General features: G+C 42.4%; 1 protein-coding gene across 1 annotated transcript in view; it reads right to left on the reverse strand.

Annotated features, from left to right (window-relative positions):
* Positions 1–25451, reverse strand: part of SLC13A5 (solute carrier family 13 member 5) — a 35046-nt gene that overhangs the window by 8948 nt on the left and 647 nt on the right. The window contains exons 2-9 of the mRNA XM_070932135.1: positions 18911–19039; positions 17944–18080; positions 17163–17374; positions 9792–9954; positions 9340–9462; positions 6329–6541; positions 2450–2571; positions 1372–1490 (exon numbers count right to left, since the gene is read on the reverse strand). Coding sequence (XP_070788236.1) covers positions 1372–1490; positions 2450–2571; positions 6329–6541; positions 9340–9462; positions 9792–9954; positions 17163–17374; positions 17944–18080; positions 18911–19009 — 1188 coding nt within the window. The 5' untranslated portion in view covers positions 19010–19039. The remainder of the gene's footprint in view (positions 1–1371; positions 1491–2449; positions 2572–6328; positions 6542–9339; positions 9463–9791; positions 9955–17162; positions 17375–17943; positions 18081–18910; positions 19040–25451) is intronic.

The following is a 25451-nucleotide window of genomic DNA, read 5'->3' on the forward strand; positions in this document are numbered from 1 at the left end:
CAGAAATTATACTTTGTTTGTTTATGTCTTGAATTTTGAGGCCACATGGTTGATTTATGATATTTTAAGAACTACACAAGTAGCATCCCCCAAAATTCAACAGGGGCTCTGCAGACAGCCTGATCTCAGGCCTAGGAACAGAACCAGGTCCTAAGATGCTCCCAGAACGCTTGAAGAGTGGAAGCCATGGGTATCTCCATAGATATCGAGCAATCATTTGAGGCATATTGGTACCTCTTCACTGAAAACTCTATAGTAGACCAGAGGAAAATCCTAATAATCTGACCCTCTGCATTGTGCGGTCCATGGGAAGGCTTTTTTTTTTTTTATTGTTAAGGGAAAATTTGCTCCTCACAGCAGTTGCTATCAATAGGGCTGCATTTGGATCCTGAGCAAGTTTTATGCAAACAGAATAACTTGGTGAGTCTAATTTAGAGGTCAGTTGAAAAATAACCAGGATTGTGTACGGACAGAACCAGTGTTTTAGTTTAATCATAGTTTGAACAAGCTGCAACAGCTGAGTTTATACATCACACACTAAGAATTAAAGCATGATTTATAAACCATAATGGCTGGGTCCATCCATTGCATAAGCTATACCTCCACAAAAGTTCAAGTTCAAGTTCAAACTAATCATGCTTAGTATGTTATGTGAGTGCAGCTGCCAAATTTCTAATTAGAAACACTTTAACCGGGGGGTGTCAAACTCGCGGCCTGCAGTCTGGTTGCATCATGTGCTGATTATGCCCTCCCCCGGTTTACCGAAGGGGGAAAAAGTCACGATACATCACATGATGACAATGTGATGTCATGAGTTTGACACCCCTGCTTTAACCAATTCAATTAAAATTTGGCAGCTGTACTCACACAATATACCAAGCATAGTTAGTTTTAACTTTGTTTGTGTGGTTTAACTCAATTTACAAACCCTACCTGTTTGGTTAATTTATGGCTCAATGTTTGTTGAAATATAGAAAGTCTGTGTAGAAATATAGGACTCTGTGCAAATACAGAGAAGCATGTCAATTTAATCACGGTGTTATATGAGCACAGCACAGTAGGACAGGAAAAGAGCTCAGAAGGCTGGGCTCACAAAAACAACAACAACACTCGACCTGGTAACTACAGCATGAGATTTCCATCATAGATTGGATCAGGTTTGCAAAAAATGTTAAACCACAAAAAACCAATTAAGCAAGCAACATGTAATAATGCAGCCAGCAATTCTGCCTTTTTACACTGATCCATGTGTAGGTAAGGTGCAACCATTGTGAATGGACTGGGTTTCCTACTGTAGGATGAATGCTACCAAACAGAATCCCTCTTGCAACTGAGTCTAAGCATTACAGGAAACAAGTGCCAAGGACTTACATCACTTCCATTGGCCAAAGCAAAGCCACCTCCAAGTAGCAGCACAATACCCCAGGGCAACTTCTTCTGAACAGTTTTCCAATCCAGCAACGGGGCTGGGAAAAATGGTTCCTTCATATCTGTAGAAGGAATTCAAATCCAGTTCAAATTCAAATTCAAATCTTTATTGTCAGTGGACAACATATGTACAATGAGATTGGTTGAGCTCCCTCAGTGCAACCCCCCCCAACACAATACAACTCACAGATCCCTAACCCAATAAATCATATTAACAAAACACCCAGTCCTATTGCACCAGTGTAAAGAGCAGGATAAGCTAGATGTGTCGGAGGAGGTCTGGGGTCAGAGGAGGAAATACTTTATTGCCAATATCAACTCTTTCTTTCCAAGAAAGTAGATGAAAGACTTAATGCCATTGTGAGGAATGCATGTTTTGTCTACACTGCACTGTTGAACTAGTCTGGAGAATGGTATCCATTTGTTCATGTTTCTGGGACACCTCTGATACAATCAGAACATTCCCCAACAGCAACACTTATAGATGCCTAGTCAACAAGGAGCAGCTATTTTACATTTCTCTCTTAGCCTTTTGATCTAAAACTAATCCTGCCTTACCCACCTCCACTCCTTCTGATTGGGTTTTTATTTAGTCATAATATATTTGTGACAGTAGGGAATATGCATATTTCAAAAATTCTTTGGAAGAAATGCTTTGCACACAAGCAAGTACCACACCTCCCTTCTATGCATTAAAATGGCCTTTTTTTTTTCTTCAGCCTGCCTTATAAATTCTGAAGCACTACTGAGAAATTTTTGAAGCCTCCTCAACCTTGTTGAGTCCCCGCATGACTCATGTCTCCGTGTGTACAGGATCGTTCCATGCAATGTGACAACATGGAGCATCACACAGCAGCCTAGGTCTCAAAAAGCATTCTGATTTCATCCCTTGAAGTGCAACCTCCTTCCTGCCCTGCTTCTTGGGAAGAAACTGCACCTTCTGTAGTTCAAAGGTGGAAGATAAGCTTCCTGAAAGTTTCCAGGACTGAAGGAGGGAAGTAGTGGTTCTCATCACTTTTACCTTCCTCAGCCTCTTCCAGATCACAGCTGTTCTTGCTGCAGAAACCACATCTGGGCTTCGTGGAAGGAAGAATGAAGAGCAGCAGGGCCACAAAAACGGCCACGGTGGCGTCAGTTACATACCTGGAATGAATTTTAGAAAAAGATAAAAGGAGAACTGAGGACTGAGGCCCATCTCATTTTTTTTCAGCCCCTGAAGCCACCAATCAACCAGTGGGAAAGGTTCGTCCTTCCTGAGCCCAGCTACTAAACATCTTGAAGTGCACACAAGTCGCTCTGCATGAGGGGAATCAAGATCGCCATCCGTCAGCCCTCAATCCAGTGGTGAAATCCAAATTTTTTTTACTACCGGTTCTGTGGGTATGGCTTGGTGGGTGTGGTGTGGCTTGGTAGGCGTGGCAGGGGAAGGATACTGCAAAATCTCCATTCCCACCCCACACCAGGGGAAGGATATTGCAAAATCTCCATTCTCACCCCACTCTGGGGCCAGCCAGAGGTGGTATTTGCCAGTTCTCTGAACTGCTCAAAATTTCCACCACCAGTTCACCAGAACCTGTCAGAACCTGCTGGATTTCACCCCTGCCTCAGTCTCTCCTGGAGAGTATGTGTAATACGCAGGGGTGAAATGCTCCCGGTTTGGATCGGATCGCCCGATCCAGTAAGGATGGCAGCGGGTGGTTCTGAGAACCGGTAGCAAAAATCCCTCCCCACCCCCCATGCCCAGCTGAGCCGCATAATCATCAGAGGCTTTTTTTTTTTACTTTTAAAAGCATTTTTTTGACAAAAAGCATTTAGAAAAAATGCTTTTAAAAGTAAAAAAAAAAAAAAGTTGGCCACGTCCACCCAGTCACATTACCCCCCCCCCAAGCCACGCCCACAGAACCTGTAGTAACAAATTTTACATTTCACCACTGGTATAACGCTTTGTTTGGTAGCAATTTAGCAAATCAATAATATCTCCCTCAGCTTTGCCTCAATTAACCTAATGTCTGTGTTTCAACTTCTTTGAAAGATAAACAACTTCCAGATCAATTGTATGACTGACTCGGGTCAATATTTGTCATGAGTCTGATCTTATCTCCTGACCTCTCTCCCAATAGGTTGTTATTATTATTATTATACTAAACACTCTGGTCCTAGATAATTCAAGACATCCCAGTTTAAAACAAAATCAGAAGCAATATAAAGGGAAAGTTAGGCCAGGCCGGCCTGCTGAAACAGGAATGTTTTGAGGCATGGCGGAAAGTGCGCAGATCCGGGATCTTCTGTATCTCTGGGGGAAGCTCGTTCCAGATGGTGGGTGCCCTCACAGAAAAGGCTCTCCCCCTGGGGGCCGCCAGTCGACACTGTTTGGCTGACGGCATCCTGAGAAGCCCCTCTCTATGGGAGCGTACTGGGCGGTGAGAGGCTATTGGTGGCAGAAGGCGGTCTCATAAGTACCCCGGTCCTAAGCCATGGAGCGCTCTAAAGGTGGTAACCAAGACCTTGAAGCGCACCCGGAAGACCACCGGGAGCCAGTGCAGCTCGTGCAGGAGGGGAGCCACATGGGAGCGCCATGCTGCTCCGATAACTACCCGCGCGGCCGCATTCTGGACCAGCTGAAGCCTCTGGGTGCTCCTCAAGGGGAGCCCCATGTAGAGAGCATTACAGTAGTCCAGGCATGAAGTGATGAGGGCATGAGTGACCGTACTTAACGAGTCCCGATCCAGAAAGGGACGCAACTGGCGAATCAGGCGAACCTGATAAAAAGACCTCCCGGCCACAGCCATCAAGTGCTCTTCTAAAGACAGCCGTGAGTCCAAGAGGACGCCTAAGTTGCGAACCCTCTCCGTGGGGGGCAATGACTCATCCCCAATAGTCAGTGATGGCACCAACTGACTATATCGGGACGTCGGAAACCACAGCTACTCGGTCTTGGGTGGGTTGAGCCTGAGTCTGTTCCTCCCCATCCAGATCCGTACAGCCTCCAGGCACCGGGACATCACTTCAAGGGCATCATTGGGGCGGTCCGGGGTGGAGATGTATAGCTGAGTATCATCAGCATACAGATGATATTTCACCCCAAAACCACGGATGATCTCACCCAGCGGCTTCACATAAATGTTGAACAGAAGGGGCGAGAGAACCGATCCCTGTGGCACCCCACATACAAGGGGCCTCGGGGTCGACCTCTGCCCCCGTCAACACGGACTGCGACCGAACAGAGAGAAAGGAGGAGAACCACCGCAACACGGTGCCCCCCACCCCTAGCTCTTCCAACCGGTGCAGCATGATACCATGGTCGATGGTATCAAAAGCCACTGAGAGGTCTAATAGGACCAGGATAGAGGAGCAACCCCTGTCCCGGGCCCTCCAGAGATCATCTACCAATGCGACCAATGCCGTTTCCGTGCTGTATTCAGGCCTGAAGCCTGACTGGAATGGATCTAGATAAGCCGATTCATCCAAGTACTGAGGAAGCTGTCGCGCTACCACACTCTCAACAACCTTCGCAACGAAGCGAACGTTGGAGACTGGACGGTAATTAGCCAACACTGCTGGGTCCAGGGAAGGCTTCTTGAGGAGAGGCTTCACCACTGCCTCTTTCAAGGTGGCAGGGAAGGCACCCTCCCTCAAGGAAGCATTTATAATCCCCTGGAGCCAGCCTCGTGTAACCTCCCGAGAGGCCAGCACCAGCCAGGAGGGACACGGGTCCAATAAACATGTGGCCGCGCTCAGTCTGCCCAGTATCTTGTCCACGTTTTCCGGAGTCACAGAATCAAACTCTTCCCAGGTAATATTCTCAAGACTTGCCTCCATCCTCCCTCCTGAATCTACCCAGTCAGAGTCCAAATTTTCCCAAATCTGAGCGATTTTGTCATACAGATATTGTACAAAGTCCTCAGCTCTACCCTCCAAGGGGTCCTCCCGCGCTTCCTGGTGGAGCAGGGAGCGGGTCACCCTAAACAGGGCGGCCAGGCGATTATCTGATGATGCAATAAGAGCGGAAAAATAGTTACATTTTGCCGCTTTTATTGCCACCAGGTAGGTCTTAATATGAGACCTTACCAGTGTTCGGTCAGATTCAGAATGGCTGGCCCTCCAACTGCTCTCCAGGTGTCTTTTCCGGCGTTTCATCTCCTTCAGCTCCTCGGTGAACCAGGGAGCCAGGTGAGATCGACGCCGGGTTAGAGGCCGCAAAGGCACGACCCGGTCTAAAGCTCCAGCGGCCGCCCTATCCCAGGCAGCCGCTAGGTCTTCAGTCGAGCCGTGTGCCAGAGCCTCAGGAAATGGCCCAAGCTCTGTCTGGAACCTATCCGGGTCCATCAGGCGCCTGGGGCGGAACCACCTCATCGGTTCCGCCTCCCTGCGGCGGGGTGCGGCAGTTCGAAGGTCAAAGCGAAGGAGGGAGTGATCTGACCATGACAAGGGCTCGATCGCTATATCCCCTATCTCGAGACCACTCAGCCACTGACCAGAGACAAAAACCAGGTCCAGGGTGTTTCCCCCCCGTGTGAGTAGGGCCATGAACTAATTGGGTCAGGTTAGAATGATATTCACTGGATTATCCCATAAACATCCTGCAGAGAGAGGCAGGGTTTGCCCAAGCTGTTTACTCACAGCTAAGCAGAGATCTGAACTCAGTACGGGATGACAGAATGCCACATGCTAATCATTGTACTATGAAGCCTCAGTTGCAGCAAACCTGCCTACAAATTCTCTGCTTTTCCTCCATCTGGAGTGGATGGTGCTAATTTACATTTATGTCTTCAACTTATGCCAGAGCAGCAGTGCTCTGCCGATTCACTGTCAATCATAAGCTCTGTGCCATCTGGGAAGATACCCAAAGCTCTCTCAAGGTAGACTCCGTCTTTGCAAAGCAATTATAATATCCACTCACTCTTTGTCTTTATTGAAGAGAAAAGTTGCCCAGCCTGGGATGAAGCCTGGATCTCGGGTGAACCAAAGGAGAATCAGCAGTGTGAAAACCATGAGGACATTAATTTCAGCAAAGGTGATGGGCCCCAACTTTCGGTACTCCTCCTTCAACACATTAAAAGCAGCCTTCTCTTTCTCAGTCTTTTGGCTTCCACAGCCCCAGGTTTTCCGAAAGCTGAAAGCAGAAGTGAATAGTCAAGCTAGCTGGCCAGGCTTTTCTTGCCAAGTGGGATAGAGGAGAGATTGAACAGTTGTCAGCATTCTCTGACGCTAAACTATGTTCTTTACTGGGCTGCCTTTGAAGATCACTCAGAACCTTCAGCTGGCCAGCCCAAGAGCTGCCATAAGCATATTATAGTGGTGCTGCAGGCTTTACACTGGCTCCCTATTGGTTTCAAGATGCAATTCAGAATGCATCAGAATTTCTTTATTAGGGATTATACCAGAAATATATAATAGAGAATTGAGATATTTGATTGTGAATGTTTTTAACAGCTGCTAGAATTGTGTTTGCTAAAAACTGGAAAAATGAGAAAATGCCAACTCAAGATGAAATTATTAAGAAAATTATGGAATGTGCTGAAATGAGTAAATGGACATTTGAAATTAGAGAACAAGAAGATAAACAATACTACAAGATATGGGATTTATTTTATCATTGGTTAGATAATAAAACATGGAAATGAAATATGAAATATGAAATGAATGTTATAAATATAATCTGAAAATAATTTTTTTGAAGCAACAATGCAATAGTTAAATAAATGATAAATGAGGATGTTGATTTGTTTGACAATATGAGAAATTAGTAAATTTTGAATAGGGGGATGAAGAACAAAAGATTTGTAACCGACTGACACAATGTTTGTATTTGTAATGGATGATGGATGGATGGGTGATGGATGATGGATTTGTTTTATGTTTTTTTTTAAAAAAAATAAAAAAAAATTCAAAAAAAAAGATGCAATTCAGAATGCTGCCTTTGGCTCCAAGGTAAACTACAGAGCCATCTCGTTCAACCAAAACTGACCCACTGATTCCTACATCTGCGGAGAAGCTGCCTGTGGTTCTTTATTACAGATAACCCTCCACTTACAAACAGTTCATTTAGTGACCGTTCAAAGTAACAGTGGCACTAAAAAAAGTGACTTGCGACTATTTTTTCACACTTATGACTATTGCAGCATCCCCATGATCATGGGATCAAAATCCAGATGCTTAGCAATTGACTCACAATTATTATGATTGCAGGGCCCCGGGATCACTTTTTTGCAGCCTTCTTGACGAGGAAAGTCAATGGGGAAACCAAGATTCACTTAACAACTGTGTTTTATTAACAGCTGCAGTGATTCACTTTACAACTGTGGCAAGAAAAGTTGTAAAATGGGGCAAAATTCGCTTAGCAAATGTCTTAGAAATTTTGGTTGTAATTTGAGAACTACCTGTACTGCAATATAAAGGGAGTTGAGATGCACATGTCTTTTATTTTTAAGGGGCTGGTTTGTATGTTGTCAGATTGCCTCCTGCTAGACCAGGGGTCCTGGCAACTTTAAGACTTGTGGACTTCAAAGCTGGCTGAGGAACTCTGGGAGTTGAAGTCCACAAGTCTTAAAGTTGCCAAGGTTGGAGACCCTTGGTCTAGACCTTAGACTTACCCCCTCATTCCTAGCCTTCCAGAAGCTTCCAGAAGCTTAAAGTTGCCAAGGTTGGAGACCCTTGGTCTAGACCTTAGACTTACCCCCTCATTCCTAGCCTTCCAGAAGCTATTAAAAACCAAACTGTCCAGGACAATGAGTGGTGATTAAGAGAACACCAATGATTGATTAATGGATTGTTACATTGGCTTAATCTTAGTTTATGTATTTAGTATGGCCATTTTTTATTTCCTTGTGGTGCACCTCTGAGAGGTCTACATGCAGTGGGTAGAAATGGAATAACATAAACAAAGGAACTGAGCAACGTTGATAAGAAAGGACCAATGTGGACAAGAAATGACAAGCCAACAGAGGTAAGGTGTGTTGGGTCATGTGTTCATACTGAGTGATTTCAATCAGAACAGGGAAAGAGGTGAACAAGAGGGAAAGGAGACACAGCCAGAAAAGTGCAGGCCACAAGAACAGGGAGCAGCCAGAATACAACAAGGAAAGAATGGAGAGGAAAAGTGAACGTATGGAGAAGGGAATAAGATGGTCTGGGAAAGTAGCTATGCATGGTGGGAATTACCACTGCAATTTGGGAGGCCTCGATAGAGGTCAAAACCCAGTCTAGAAGCAAAGGAGATAGCTTGCCATAAACCAACAGGGATTCCATTCAGTTCACGGATCTTGGGCAGTGGTGGGTTGCCCCCGGGTCACACCGATTCTATAGAACTGGTAGTAAAACCAGTGGGAGGCTTCTGGGCATGTGCAGAAGAGCGTGCGCGGCCCCGTTGCAAACCGGTAGTAAAGGTAAGTAGAACCCACCCCTGATCTTGGGCTACATTCATATAACTGGGTTAATCTAATTACATAATTAACTGATTTGTAGATTTACACCATATACTAAGCCACTAATAACTTTTAAAGACTTTTATTAAAACTAACCAACAATAGTATGTTGTGCGAATGTGATTGCTGGATATTTAACTGATTTGTGTACATTGTGCAAATGTAGCTGAGCCCCACACTCACACACATACTGTCCTTTGTTCAGAGGAAAGGACAATTGGGAAAAATGAACCATGAACAGATCCATTTGGCCCTAAATTTTCCCCCCAAAGCTGTATTGCTTAACTTGTCAACACATTGTCCCAAAGGTACTTTTTTCAAAACGTTTCGTTTTTCATCCAAGCAAATCATTTTCAAAGGAAAAAAAAAAAAGAAAATCCAGTTGCTTTATGGAAAAAGCACCTTTGGGACAATCATGAGCTGGATGATTGAGAATCTCCATAGACATTTGTCAACACATTATTCATTCATTCGCCCAAAAACTTACTTAAATCCTATAAAGGAAAACTGAAGCCAAAACCAGGCCAGTACCAGCATCAATAACATATTGGGAAAAGCAAATCCAAACCAGGAAGCGAAATTCACGACGTCATCATTTCTGGGAAACAATCTGTTTGCAAAAGGAAAAAAGAAAAAAGATGAGATTGCGCCCTGATCTAGTGGCCTATGGCACACTGAAGGTAGATTGGGATGGGTGACAGTCAACTCCAGGAAGCCCACATAATTTGGGGTGCTAGCCACGAAAAGGATTGTGTCCTCTTTCACAAAAGGGAATTCCAATGGGCAAGATTTGGGTGAAAATACATTTCTCAGTGACAGTTGACAATTACAAGGAACATAACCTCAGTTGGGATCCCAGGAGGAACGAATGAGTCCTCAAGATAAGGAAAACCACTTCCCACTCTGGTTTTAAAAATTGTATGTCATTAGGGCACTTACTGATTCATCTGACCTTTCAGGACCAAGTTAGGACCTGTCCCTGTAAGGGTGGCTGTCCCGCCAATGCTTGCTGCGTAACACACACATAGGGTCATTCCCTTGTTAGTGCGTTTCTTTGCTATCCTGTCTTGCTCTTGAGAATCATCAGGAAGGTATCCATTGCCTACAGATGGAGAAAAATAAGCTACTGCTTGGCCTACTACAAATCACCCTTGTGATGAGAAGAAACAGCAGGGCACAAAATTAACAGCAGAAGAACACTTTTCAATTATGCTCCCAATACTTGCTCTCAAAGTTCAAAAGCCAGAGAGATAGCTTATTCATTATCTGTCCTAAATATCTGCTATCTGGAAATGTATTCTCTCTGAACATGGAGCTTTCATTATGCATGACTGATAGCTTCTAGCAGTCTATGGAGTATACAGGTGGGTGGGTGTTTAGCCATCTACATTAACAGGCATGATTATATCTTCTGCCAGCAAACAATTTGCTTTAGATTTCATCAGTGAGAACTGTTCCCAGGCAATTGTTCTTTCCAGGCTGGGAACTGGCTGGCTGAACAGAAAGATTTAAAATATAATATTTCAGATTTTAATTAGATTCGTCGGTTTTGTCACAAAAATTCCAACATACCTGGTATGTTAATCCACAGAGTCTCAATTTACATATTGCAATAAGCCATACTGTGGTATGTTATAGGCGCATAATTTGTGCCTGTAGTTTACCAACTTTGGTTTATTCATTTATTGAATTTCTGTACTGTATTGCCCAATCTTGTGATATAATGTGTGAATTGAATCTGGGCCTATTTAGGCAAGCATAGTTAGCAGAATCATGGCTTAGCATGGTGTATCACTCTAAGGAAAGAAGGTTGTAGGGTCTGTAATATTTGAGATCAATTTGTCCTCTCCTGGCTGAAATGGTGGCTGATAGCTTGGAACCTCTCCAGTGTCTAGGTGGCAGTCTCCTTATCTTTGATTGCTTTATTATTGCATTAGTAAGCAGAAAATATCTTTTGTTTATCTCCATTTATGTGATTGCTCTATAGTGATAAATTATGGGTCCAAAGGCAAAAAGATAGAGAAATTGAACTAAACACCACCTTCAATTTCAGAGGGAAAAGAAAACCTTCACAGAATTGAGGGGTAAAGGAGCGCAGAGATGAGCTTGCAGCAACTGTTAGTAAAACATGGGCATAGTCTGGGACAACAGGAAAGTATGAAAAAGAAAGATTGCCCTGTCTTGACTCTCTTTGATATGAGAGTAATGTTTCTCAACTTTGGCAACTTTAAGCTATGTGGACTTCAAGTCCCAGAATACCTCAGCCAGCCATGTATAGAGGGTGGGAAGGCGAAACACTGTTGAGCTTTCAAAATTCTGTTACTACAAACTATATTAATAAAGCAGAGTTCTAGTATTTCCTCCACCCCAAAGGGCAGACATGAAGTTGTTTAAAAAGCCAGTTGTTGGGATTGCTCTTTATGCTCAGAGTTGATGAGTTCCAAGACCGAGTGGCTGTGGTTTCCGGCGTCCCGGTATAGCCAGCTGGCTCCATCACTGACTATTGGGGGCGAGATCTTGGCCCCCTCAGAGAGGGCTCGCAACTTGGGTGTTCTCCTGGATGCACGGCTGTCTTTAGAAGATCATATGACGGCTGTGGCCAGGGGAGCTTTTTATCAGATTCGCCTGATCCACCAGTTGCATCCCTTTCTGGACCGGGATGCCTTGCACACGGTCACTCATGCCCTCGTCACGTCACATCTGGACTACTGTAACGCTCTCTACATGGGGCTCCCCTTGAAGAGCACTCAGAGGCTCCAACTGGTCCAGAATGCGGCCGCGCAGGTGATTATGGGGGCGACTCGTTGCACCCATGTAACACCTCTCCTGCGTGAGCTGCACTGGCTCCCGGTGGTCTTCCGGGTGCGATTCAAGGTGTTGGTTACCACCTTTAAAGTGCTCCATGGCTTAGGACCTGGGTATGTACGAGATCACCTTCTGCCACCGATAGCCTCCCACCGGCCAATATGCTCCCACAGAGAGGGACTCCTCAGGGTGCCGTCGGCCAAACAATGTCGACTGGCGACACCCAGGGGGAGAGCCTTCTCTATGGGGGCACCTGCCTTCTGGAATGCACTGCCCCCGGAGATTCGCATGATCCCCAACCTACGTACCTTTCGCCGTGCCCTTAAGACTCTTTTGTTCCAACAGGCTGGGCTGGCTTAGAAAATGAATTTTAATTGGGTGTTTGTAGTTTTTAATATAAGGGCCAAATTTTTAATATATTTTAAACTGTTTTTAAATTTTGTGGGTATATGTTGTTTTAATATGGCTGTACATCACCCTGAGTCCTTCGGGAGAAGGGCGGTATAAAAATTTAATAAATAATAATAATAATAATAAGTTTTTTAGAATAACTGAATTTATTTATGCAAGTCAAGATTTCAAAGTTCAGTAACTTGGACATGAGATAAAGACTCATACAGGAACATGGCAGAGTTTAAAGCTTTAGTTATTAAATCACATGAAAAATGTATTCAAAAATCCTGGGAAACAACAGGTCATAGATGTTGTAACAATGTTGAAATGAAATAAAGATATTCAAGATTAGACTCACAGCATTTGCTGTGATTAGATTTTTCAGATCCACAGTATGGGCCTATATTCTGCACTTATCTCAGTAAGAAGGATCTTTGGCATGAAATGCTAATAAAATCATGTTTTTTCCTATCTGTCTCAAGGTAATTCACAAGAACAAGTTGTTGAATGGTGGGTTTTTTAGCAGCAAGACCCAAAGTACTGTAATTAAACCGCTTTTCTTTTCATTTTCCAGGATAGTCTGTTTAACCTTGTGTTCCGAGATGATGACATGTTTAAAATAAATTTTATTAAAAGTTTTACAAATAACATAAGAACACAAACTAATACAGAGTAAAGAAGCAAAGGAAGGAAGGAAAAAAGCAAAAGTGCAAAAAGAAGGAGTAAAAAGAAGATTCGGCTGTCTATTGTCGCAAATATAATTACAAAATTATCTCTTAGTCCATGATTTCAGTATTAAAAAAAGGCTCAATTTCCTCCCCCACCCCCCTCCCCATTATCCAGGCTTTCTGTTCTGATCATCAAAACTACAAGTCTAAGTGCATTTTTTATATTTCATGTAAAAAGTCTATAAGGGATTTCCTGCCAGCCATAAATATAGATACTGTCTTTTGTCTGATCAAAGAAGTTAATTTAGCCTTCTGCACAAGTTCCATTATCTTCAGCATCCATTTCTCTATTGTGGGTAATGTCAAACCTTTCTGGGATGGTGCAATTATTTGATCAGCAGACGGCAGTTAATTTATTGGGTTAGGATGAGCCGAAATGAACTAGCACCTGTGTGTGAGGGGTAAGTTATGTATACATTTCTGAGCTCCGTTTCCTTTCAGTTCAGATGGAATAAGACCCTCTGCTATCCTTGCTGGGATTATGGTAAAGAACACGTTAATTCTTTGAGAAAGACAATCTTGAAAATACAAGGGTGCTGAGCCTTGTAGGGCTTTGTAAATTAAAACCAGCAATTGAAATTTGGCTTGGAAACCTGCTATAGTGAATGCAATGTCAGTGCAATACCATTCCTCCCATTAGTTGTTAGATACTGCATTTTTAATCAACTGCAACTTCTGAGTTGTCTTCAAAGTCACCCCTATGTAAACATGTTGCAGTAGTCTAAACAGGCGATAAGGGCATCAGAGTTACAACACTTCCATTCATTAATGAGATGGTCTAATAATTGTATTGCATTCATTAATCTCTACAGTAGGGATCGGCAATCCGCGGCTCTGGAGCCGCATGTGGCTCCTTCATCCTGTACCTGTACCTGTACATGACAATTTTTAAATCCTTCATAACAAGAATATTCTTTGGCTGAGGGGACTTTGGATCCACCCTATACCAATTCCACCGTTTAATCATTACACTGTACTGATATTTATATGTTCTGCTACTATTATTATACATGCCTCCTTGAATTTTTTTTTTAAAAATGAACATTTGGATAATGGTTAAAGAAACTTTGAATATATAAGTGCAAGACAACCTACAGCAAAAGTACACAAAGTTTTTACATTAGCCAAATTGAAATTCAATTCTCTTTCTGGAGCCAAAATTGTACTGAATTGCACCAGTGATATTGGGAGTGCCCTGATAAAATTATTGGCTTGTTGACTGAAACAGAAACTTTAAAATAATTTACCCTGCTAAGTATGTGAAGAGCAAATGACATAACGACTCTAACAAATCAGCAAGTTTTGTATTATTACTATTTACACTTGACCTTATAATACTGAGTTAAAGGTTAACCAGGGCAGAGATTAATTGCTTCTTGAATAATGTTGTTCTTCCAGAGATCACACATAATTAGGCTGTTATTTAGCTACACATTTACTTCTTCAAGAAATAATAACTACTATTAAATCTATAACAAAAAAACATGCTGGAGGTGATGCTTACTTTAATGAATTGTCCTGAAATTTGTTCCCACTCTATATTGTTGGTGGTTTATAACAGTCTTTTTTAAAAAAAAAAACTTTTTTTCAATTTATTTTAATGAGAATAAATAATTTTGAAAGCTGGTAAAGAATCTACTGGTCTACATATCTACTGATTATACACATGATTATCTAATTCTTAGTTAAGTGCAGATGCTAAAATTTTGATTCTTGCATATAGATTACAAATGAGATTATCTTTGTTTAGTTACCCATCTACAATCCAGTTTTATGAAAGGGCAACAAGCCTAATAGTTGAGTATTAACTGATTATTAATTATGCACTTTCACAAAAATTGGAATTGGCAATAGAATTTCATTGGCAATGGAAAAGGGTTTTTTGCAGTGGTGGGTTGCTACAGGTTCGCCTTGGATTGGGCGAACTGGTAGAAGTGGCAGCGGGAGGCTCCGCCCACCTGCCCGGACGTCTTTGCATATGTGCAGAAGCGTCATGCACGCGCATGAGCGTGCATCCACGAGCACACCAGTACCGACAGGATTTGAATCCTATTACTGATCTTTTGATATCATGAAGCTGAAATTTATTGACACAAGTTTTAGTCAAAATAATTGGATGAAAATGTAATCGTGCAATTCTTCAGTCAGACTGATACAAACGGAATTATCACCTCAACTACCATGAAGTTGATTAAGGTTTTCTTTATTTTCTGTTATATTTAATTTAATATTGGAACTATTATGCCTGTCTTGTTAAGGGCATAAAAGCAACTAAATACATAGTTACTATATGTTGATAGATTATTTCTACTGATCAATAAGAATGTTTTTGCCAAAATGTGTTGGTATAATACAAAAGTTTAATTTTCAGGCTACTCAGTTACGGTAATTGAACCATTTCATATACATCTTACTGGTTCTAACGTGTCTAGAGATATTTCTAAAAAAGTGAGTTTTATTTGTATGAATTATTTTAAATAAGAGATTAAAATTTTTTATTTGTAAATGTAAATATTTTAAATTATATATAACATAAAAATTACTGTAATTATGCCTAGTCCAAATGTGTTAGTGACATCAAAAGTTCTTAATTATGAGTAATGAAGTGCTTTGGATTATTCCAAACCTATGGGGTTTTCTTTAATGGATAATTAAAGAACACATTTAGGGCACTACTAATTATTTGCAAGAACTCTTGAATAATCAATGGCTAAAAGTCTGAAAAACTATTAAGTAGGTTTCTTATAATCTTATGATGAGATTCATTCAACAAAAGGTATTTTCATGTTTATTGGATAATGTTTAAAAATTGAAGAATGTTTAAAAAGAGTAGATTATCAATATGTTAAAAATATAACATAATGGAGTGTACTAACATACTATATATGATATCAGCTTGTCCGACAACTATTCTATTTTCCCGAACGCCATCACTCTGCTAAACAAATAATTCTCTCAACACTGTCAAACTATTTACTAAGTCTGCACTACTATTAATCTTCTCATCGTTCCCATCACCCATCTCCTTCCACTTATGACTGTATGACTGTAACCTTGTTGCTTGTATCCTTACGATTTATATTGACTGTTTCCTAATATGATTTGATTGCTTATTTGTACCCTATGACTATCATTAAGTGTTGTACCTTATGATTCTTGACGAACGTATCTTTTCTTTTATGTACACTGAGAGCATATGCAACAAGACAAATTCTTTGTGTGTCCAATCACACTTGGCCAATACTATTCTATTCTATTCTATTCTATTCTATTCTATTCTATTCTATTCTATTCTATTCTATTCATCTACAAGTCTGAATATGGTTGTGGGAACAATAATATGTTTTAAAGATATGGATGTGATCTTCAAGTATGTGTTGAATTAGTGCAGGGGTGTCAAACTCAAGGCCCGGAGGCCGGATTTGGCCCCCGGGGCACTTAGATCTGGCCTGTGGGGCCGCCCTAGAAACAGCGAAGGAACCGGCCTGCAGTGCTTCTGCCAGTAAAAACGGAGCTCAGGAGGGCGGCCCTCCCGAGCTCCGTTTTCACTGGCAGAGGGTTGCAGAAGGCCATGGCAGCCAAAAATGGAGTTTAGGAGCCCATTTTCGCTAACAGAGTGCTCAGGCCACCACAGGCACCCCCGACACGAGTATCATTGAGCTGGCTATGCCCACCCTGGCCACGCCCACCCCGGCTCCCTGAGGTCAAACACAACCCTGATGCAGCCCTCAATGAAATCGAGTTTGACACCCCTGAAGTAGTGTAATCTATCAATATATGAAGAATTCTAGTTTTAACAAGAGTAGGACATGGGAAAAATATGGAAAAATGTGCATCCTATGATTTAATTATTTGCATTTGCTTTCTATTTGTGAATCTTTTAATAAAATCTTCGATTAATATTACTATATGTCATCAAGATGTAATGCTATGTTTAAAAATTATTTCCTATAATATATGATTTCTTTGTTCTTATTCTTTTTTCTCTAGTTTCAGATTACTCATCTTTCTTTTCTTATTGTATTTCTGGATTTCCTACTTATTTCCATATATAATGCACTCATGTAACCAACTAAAGATAAAAAGGGGCTTCAAAGAGCAGGAAGTACAAAAAGTACACACCACAAAATACTTCGTTGTCCTTAGTAGCTTCTGGGCACTACTTATGTCAGCCAACTGATAATTCTATTTATCTTTAAGAGAACATGAGATTCTCATTTACTCTCATCCATGTCATAACTGGGTCATTGCACTCTCCCCTATTTAGTTCATGTAGCATTTTTGCAGCTTAAATCAATAGCTGGGAAGCTGCCAAGGATGTAAATCCCAAATGAATTTCAGAAACTCCATTTTCTTCTATCTGCTGGGGAAGGAATCCACTCACCTTGCACTGAGGAGACTCCCGTGGCCACCTTCCCTTCCATTTCAATAGCGTTGTTGACGTGTCCAGTTGATTCCATGACTCTCAGGTCATGCTCTGAATTGTTCATCTGCTCTAGAACAGCCTGGATGATGGGAACCATCATAGCAGTGGTTGCTGTGTTGCTGATCCACATGGACAGGAAAGCCGTAACTCCCATAAATCCCAACATCAGGCTGAAAAGAGACACAGTGAGGGGGAAAGGATCATAAGCCACAGTGGCACAGTGGTTAGAGTGCAGTACTGCAGGCTATTTCTGCTGACTGCCGGCTGCCTGCAATTTGGCAATTCAAATCTCACCAGGCTCAAAGTTTACTCAGCCTTCCATCCTTCCGAGGTGGGTAAAATGAAGACCCAGATTGTTGGGGACACTAGGCTGACTCTGTAAACCGCTTAGAGAGGGCTGTAAAAAGCACTATAAAGCGGTATATAAGTGCTATTGCTATATGTTAGAAGCACTATATCTGTATTTAAGCCTCCATGCCACCATCTGGTAGTGATCTGGGTTTTTGCTGCCCAGATCTGAAGCCTCTGTTAGCTCAATGATCTGTTGAATGAGGATTAACTCTTTAAGATCAGACTGAAAACCTATGGATGTCCCCCTTGTTCTTGTACAACCAGCACCTGCATATTCAAGAGAGGAGTCATGCATGTGTCATTTTTGCATAATAGCCTTAATCTCCCACACACATTTAATCCAGCCTGGCCTAACTTTGGGAAAAAGGAGAGAAGAGTTACTACTTACAGTGCAGGCTTCACTCCAACAATTAGCAACACCCTGAGTGCAATCCGTTTGTGCAGGTTCCAATGCTCTACAGCCACTGCCACAATCAGGCCCCCAATAAAGAGCATATTGGTGTCCTTTAGGTACTGCATGCATACCTGAGAGGGACAGAGGATGGCAAATGTAGCATTCTCCCGGCCAATGAGCATTTGGACACATGCAGAATGCTTGTCCCTTAGCAGTAAGGGTACAGCTTGCCTCTTAGAGTTAGAAGGAAGGAAGCTTTAATACAGAAAAAAGGAACCAAATCTGCTTTTTCCAAAAGGTAACTGGACTTTCAAATGTTTTGCTTCTTAGCCAAGAAACTTCTTCCTTCTTCAGAACGGCTCAGAACTGAAGAAACGTCTTGGATGAGAAGTGAAACATTTTAAAGAAAACACTGAGAGAGTCCAGTTGTCTTTGTTTCTGGAGGGGGTGGAACAACCATGACCTGGATGGTTGAGAATCTCCATAGACAACTAGAAGCCAACACTATAGGAATCTATGTTACAAAACTAGTCCAGGCACCCTCTGCTCCTTTTTTTTCCTGTTCACTTCTAATTGAATAGGACACCTGTGTTTGTACAAACTAGACCGGATTAAAATAAGGCTGAATATTCTTGTTTCAGCATATAGTTTGGAACCCCAGACCTCATCCTAGCATACTGTGTGAATCAGTCCACCTTTTTAAGTGATGATGATTTACTGATTTGAGAATAACGTTATTCCTTGAATATAACAAACAGCTGAACATAGGGGTTGTGTTCTGTTAATCCACATTTAGGGTTTAGTGTCTTGTGTGAACACAGTCAATGTTTCTCAGCTTCTTTCCGCTGGATGAGGATTATGGGATTTTGTTTATCTAAATTCAGTTTGTGATTTCATCGGGAAAGTAAAAACTAAAACTCTATGATGAAAAGGGTTTTGTCATCATTGCTTTTGCTCCTACCTTTTTTGATTCCAGGATGCCAAACAATGGGAATAAAACGACTGGCAAGAGAGATGTAACAGCCAAAGGAATCACCTCTGTGCACCAGTACACAGCCATGAGAATGATCACATAGCCACATCTGGCCTCCTGCGGACAAGGAAGCACACATTCAGACACACAGAGGCAGACATAAATATCTATAGCATTTTAAACTCTGGATCACAAGTTATGATATAAGAGTGCCTAGGACAGTGATGCCTAAACTTTTCCGGACCGAGTGCCCAAAGTGTGCATGCAGATGCATGCTTGCGCACCTGAAACCCCAAAATGCAAAGCGTGTGCGGCTCCTGCGCACATGGCCTGCCCGCCTGTGCATGCGCGCATGGCTCCTCGCATGCGTGCAGGCCCCCCAGATGCGTGCACGCCCCCCTGCACATGCCCCCCATGCATGCGCACACAGCCTCCAGATGCGCCTTGCCCCCCACACATGCGTGGCAGAGAACCGAAGACCAGCTGGCTAGTGGGAGCTGAATTTGGGCAATGGCTCTCATGCTCACAGAGGTTTGCGTGCCATAGGTTTGCCATCATGGGCCTAGGACCATGATGGCTAACCTTTTTGCCATCGTGTGCCAGGAGCGGGGGGGATGAGGGATTGCGCGCACGTGTGTCCACACCCATAATTCTATGCGCCCTGGCCCCCCCCCGCTCCTGGCACACGATGGCCTGGTGGGCCCGGTAGGCTTGTTTTTTGCTCTTCCCCAGCCTCCAAAGCCTTTCTAGGAGCCAGGGGAGGGCAAAAACGGCCTTCCCCACACACACTCCTGGAGGCTGGAAACAGCATGTTTCCCTACTTCCAGTGGGTCTAGAAGGCCTGAAAATTAGCTGCGTGGCGCAGGCATGCGCATCGGAGCTCAGTTCGCATGCCTACCGATATGGCTCCCTGTGCCACTTGTGGCATGCGTGCCATAGGGTTAGGGTTAGGGTTAGGGCCTAATCCTAACCCTAACCCTAACCTAGGCATCACAGGCCTAGGATATATTCTAGGATGCAAACAGTGCAGCCTGTGGCATATAACTCATCAGCACAACATTCCTGATTCACAACTCATTTTTCAGCCTTTGTCCATTTCTGCTCATGACATGTTGCATAAAACCTGGTTTGCTTTCAAGGGAAAAGATATTGGACATTCCTGCCCTAAAGAAAGAGGTGTGTGTGTGTGTGAGAGAGAGAGAGAGAGGGCAGGGGGACTGACTGACTGACTTACTTACTTTTGGGACGCTATTCTAGTAGCTCTAACTTCTCACACTAGGATAGTGCCCTTAAAAGATTATTAGAAGTGTTTCTCAATCTTGGCAATTTGAATATGTCTGGACTTCAACTCTCAGAAGGAAATCTGGCCACGGAATTCTGGGAATTGAAATCCATACATCTACAAATTACCAACGTTGTGATGCGATACTAGAAGCAAATAAAGCAATCTGTCACTTTTCAGGAGCCACAAGCAGCCCTGATTTCCTCATCTATCAGGAACGGAACTGATTATTCCTCTGGAAATTTCGTCAGCCACTTTTGGTGCACGGAGAGGAGAGATTCCCCCACCTTCACAAGTCCCTGCCTGTAATCAGAACGAAGATGCTAAATCACAATTTAAGTGCCCACAACTCAGGTAATGTTGCATACACATGCCGAACTGCTGATGAGAGAGTAAACTAGTCTGGAATTTGTGAAGTCAATTTTCTTGTGGGAAGACTAATTGAGTGGCCATAATTAGTGCTTAAAAGCTCTTGGGTGCAAATGCTTCATACTTGTTAATTTACCTGTGCCCAAAATGACTATGTATAAAGACTTACTTGAGGGCAACAAGTGGATTCATGCCCTGCCAGACTTGCAAGTTTCTCTCTGGACTAAACAAGTGATTTTCACCCATGCAGTAGAATTTTATATTAACCTTATCATGCCTAATGAGAGGAAAGATTTATTGGGTAATAACCACAAACAGCCTTAAAGTACCTTAAAGATAACTAATGTAATTTGCCTTTAAAGTAATAAGACATTTGTTACAGACCAACACCCCTAATGTTTGTCTAGAAATTACTATGTAATATTTGTCTTGGGGGGAGGATTTGGTATTTTTGCATGTGCAAAACAGGCTTCCATAATTTTGCCACTAAAGCAAAAAGTAGATATTAATTATGACCCTTCTGTTCAGCAATATTTTGTCTGCAGCATAGACAAGCAACCATATGCCCTTCAGGTATTTTGACTTTAAAATTCCCCAGCCAACCTGACCCATGGCAAAGGGATGTGAGCTTCCACAAATATTTGGTAGGTACCAGACTGATTACCTATATTTCCGGATTCTCTTAGACTTAGACCGATGTAGATCCAAGAATCCATGGTTAATCAGATTTAAGGTCTGTATGTTCTGCATATTTTCAACCATTGTACAATGTCAACTGAAAATGTCAAGTGATGCTCAAGATTTCTTTGCAAAATGTTTCCAGATCTTATCCATACTTCACTATCTAGAACGGTGCTTCCCAAACCTAAGAAAATTACCCAAAATTGGGTAAAAGTGTATTTTCTTTGAATAATGACACACGGACCCATTACCCAATCACAACAAGGACATTTAAATAAGACTTTCTGATAAGCCGTAAAACAGGACTTTCTGATAAGTGGTTTTGTGTAATGAAGGAAAAAGTTTGGGAAGTGCTGACTTAGAGGATTATTCGGTTAACAGCTTCCTCTGCGTGTACCGGAGAAGAGTACACTAAGATCTGTGTGCACACGCAGAAGATCTCTGTGTATCACAATCCCTTGAACCTACTTACCCTTAGAAGAAACAGTCTCCTTACTTATTTAGAGCAAATAATTAATTCAGAGGACAAAGAGACAAGGGAGGCTTAGAAATTAACAAGCCGATGTTGAGAAAAAATTAAGGAAGAAAAACATTCAGGTCTTGCGAAAAAAAATGAATGGCTGTAACTTGAGTGAGAAAACACAGAACAATTGGTGATTGGCCCCCTGCTTTCTGCAGCAACACAGAGCAGTAGTTACTAAGGAGACAAGCATAGCCCAATACAGAATACAGGTAGTCCTCGACTTACAACACTTCGTTTAGTGGCCATTCAAAGTTACAACAGCACTGGAAAAAGTGACTTATGACTGTTTTTCACAGTGAAGACCTTTGAAGCATCCCCATGATCACGTGATCAAACTTCAGATGCTTGGCAGCTGATTCATACTTATGACCGTTGCTGTGTCCCAAGATCATGTGATCACCTTTTGCAACCTTCTGACAAGCAAAGTCAACGGGGAAGCCAGGTTCACTTAACAACGAGGTTACCAACTTATCAACTGCAGTGGTTCACTTAACAACTGTGGCACGAAAGGTCGAAAAATGCGGTAAAACTCGCTTAACAAATGTCTTACTTGATAGAAATGTTGAGCTCAATTGTGGTCATAAGTTGAGGATTATCTGTGTTGCAGAGTGGAGTGAGAGGCAAAATACCACCAGAAGGCTCAGATAGTCAAAGATCTCGTGAGTGGGATATTTTGTGTTAGCCTTCACCATGTGCCAAAGCAACCAAATTGCAATCTGGAGGGATCTGCTATATCTGGCCCACCTGTCTTTTTATCCTCTGGTAGCCAGATATAGCAGTCCAATAGTGGGTTGCTCCCGGTTCTGTCCAGTTCTTGAGAACCGGTAGTAAAAGCGGTGGTAGGCTCCGCCCACCCGCCCTGACGTCATATTTGACAGTCTGCGCCAGTGGTGGGTTGCTCCCAGTTCGGACTGTTTCGCAAGAAACGGTAGTAAAACTGGTGGGAGGCTCCGCCCACTGACCCGGATGTTGTCATAGATGATCTGCGCATGCGCAGAAGCTTGGCGTGAGTGCGAGCGAAGCAAGCACGCACATGTGCTCCCGTTGCGAACCGGTAGTAAAGGTAAGTAGAACCCACCTCTGTAGCAGTCCCACCCAGTTCCCAATGGGCCAGTGTGAATTTGGGAGTCTGCTCTTTGCTGAATCAATCCTAATAAGACTGACTCATTTGGCCAGACTTTTCACTTTGGTAAATATTTCAATATTTGGCTTGTCACCTCCACCTGCCTTTTCCCACTTCTCAGGATTACTTTAAAAACACAAACATGCCTTCCTTATTATCAGCATCACAATGTCCTTTCAATTATGTCAACATCCAGGCATTAATGTGTACCTTAAGGGAGAGGGTACCACAGTGCTTATGCAGAGGGCTTGTCCTGCAGTAGTTGCTGGTTCTGGAATTGCTACAGACAGACAAATTCCCCTGTTGTTTGTTTCTCTACCTCCCACCCCACCTCCTTCCAGCAAGCATTTAGAGGTAGACTCTGAGCACAAGATTTAATTTGGCTAGCAGTTATGAATTTAACTGTTTCAATCTTCTCCTTATCTCAGTTCTAATATCATAAGAAAAGAGAAAAACGTTTCTATCCAATTTCTCCGAACTGGCCATCCTTGTGAAATCCCAATTTCCCTGTCCCAGACTTTCTCAATCTTGTCTGTACTTCAACTCCCAGAATTCTCCAGCCAGCCAATTGAAGCCCACACACATTTGGAGCTGCTAAAGTTGAGAAACTGTGTCCTAGCCCATTAAATGAGGAAATCATCCCTTGTGCAGGAAATTTTCAATCCCCTTGATCCCTTTGCTGAGCTGAAACAGACTGCAACTTTGCCTGCTGGAGGCTAAGCAGGCAAACTTCCTCCAGATCGCTAAGCTCAGTTCCCAGAAATCAAAACTCCTGACTTGATGGTTATCAACCTGATACAGGTAGTCTTCAACTTAGTGAGCCCAAAATTTCTGTTGCTAAACAAGACAATTGTTAAGTGTGTTTTGCCCCATTTTACAACCTTTTTGCCATAGTTGTTAAGTTAGTAACACGATTGTTAAATGAATCTGGCTTCCCCATTGACTTTGCTTGTCAGAAGGTCACAAAAGTTGCTCATATGACCTCGGGGACGATAATAAATATGAGTTAATTGCTGTCATAAATATGAGTTAATTGTCAAGCATCTGAATTTTGATCACATGACCACAGGGATGCTGCAAAGGTTGGAAGTGTCAAAACTGGTCATAAATCACTTTTTCCAGTGTCGTCGTAACTTCAAATGACCACTAAATGGACTGTTGTAAGTCTGTAAGTCTTCTTCTGAGTTTTCAAACATTTATTTATTTATTTATTTATTTATTGGTTCAATTTATATGCCGCCCTTCTCCGGAGACTCAGGGCGACTTACAATGTGTTAAGCAATAGCCTTCATACTTTTGTATATACCTGCTTAGTAGGGCTTTCGCCCCCCCCCCCAAGCGGTGTTCTTTTTTATACAAAGTCAGCTTATTGCCCCCACAAACCGGGTCCTCATTTTATCTACTTCGAAAGGATGGAAGGCTGAGTCAACCTTGAGCCTGGTGAGATTTGAACTTGCAGTAATTGCAGGCAGCTGGTGTTACTTAACAGTGCTTTAGTCTGCTGCGCCACCAAGGCTCTTTTACATTGCAAAACAAGACAAAAATGACAGAAGGCTGATATATATTCTGAAAAGAATATATCTCATATATATTAGTACCACTCTATAAAGCCTTGGTAAGATCTCATCTGGAATACTGCATCCAGTTTTGGTCACCACGTTACAAAAAAGATATTGAGACTTTGGAAGAAGTGCAAAGAGCAACTAAGATGATTAAAGACATGGAGGCTAAAACATATGAAGAACGGTTGTACGATTTGGGTTTGGCTAGTCTAGAGAAAAGAAGGACTAGTGGGGACATGATAGCAGCATTCCAGTATTTGAGAGGCTGCCACAAAGAAGAGGGGGTCAATTTATTTTCCAAAGCACCAGAGGACAAGAAACAATGGATGGAAACTAATCAAGGAGAGAAGCAACTTGGAATTGAGGAGAAACTTCCTAACAGTGAGGACAATTAACCAATGGAACAGCTTGCCTTCAGACGTTGTGGATGTTTCATCACTGGAGGTTTTGAAGAAGAGACTGCGCAGTCACTTGTCTGAAATGATATAGGATCTCCTGTTTGAGCAGGGGGCTGGACTAGAAGACCTCTAAGGTCCCTTCCAACTCTATTCTGATTCCAAAAAGCTTTATGTTATTACTGTTATTAGAAGTGAGCCAACAGAGACCAAAATCCACTGATTTCCTGCTAGATCACTCAGACTAAAAGATCTGCTATCAAATCTGTCCAGTGGTCAGATGACTCAAGCAGTTCACACTTGGGGTATGAGGAGGGTCTATTCCCCAACTTCAGGTACTATGACTATATACTGTCTGTGAACAAGGGACCCAATTCATACTGCAATGCTTACTTTGCGTCCAGCATTTACTATTATATATCTGCTTCTTATGATTGCTATTGGTCAGTAAATGTTGCCTTTTTGTCAACACCTTCTCTCCGAGGTGGAAAACTACCTGTTTCCCCAAAAATAAGACCCTGTCTTAAATTTTTTTTGAACCCTGAAATAAGCACTTGGCCTTATTGCCATACGCTCAAAGGGCCCGTTGGACTT

The sequence above is a fragment of the Pituophis catenifer genome, unplaced genomic scaffold (assembly GCF_029215685.1).
Source record: "Pituophis catenifer annectens isolate HBS135680 unplaced genomic scaffold, rPitCat1.0.hap2 SCAF_1, whole genome shotgun sequence".
Lineage (NCBI taxonomy): Eukaryota > Metazoa > Chordata > Lepidosauria > Squamata > Colubridae > Pituophis > Pituophis catenifer.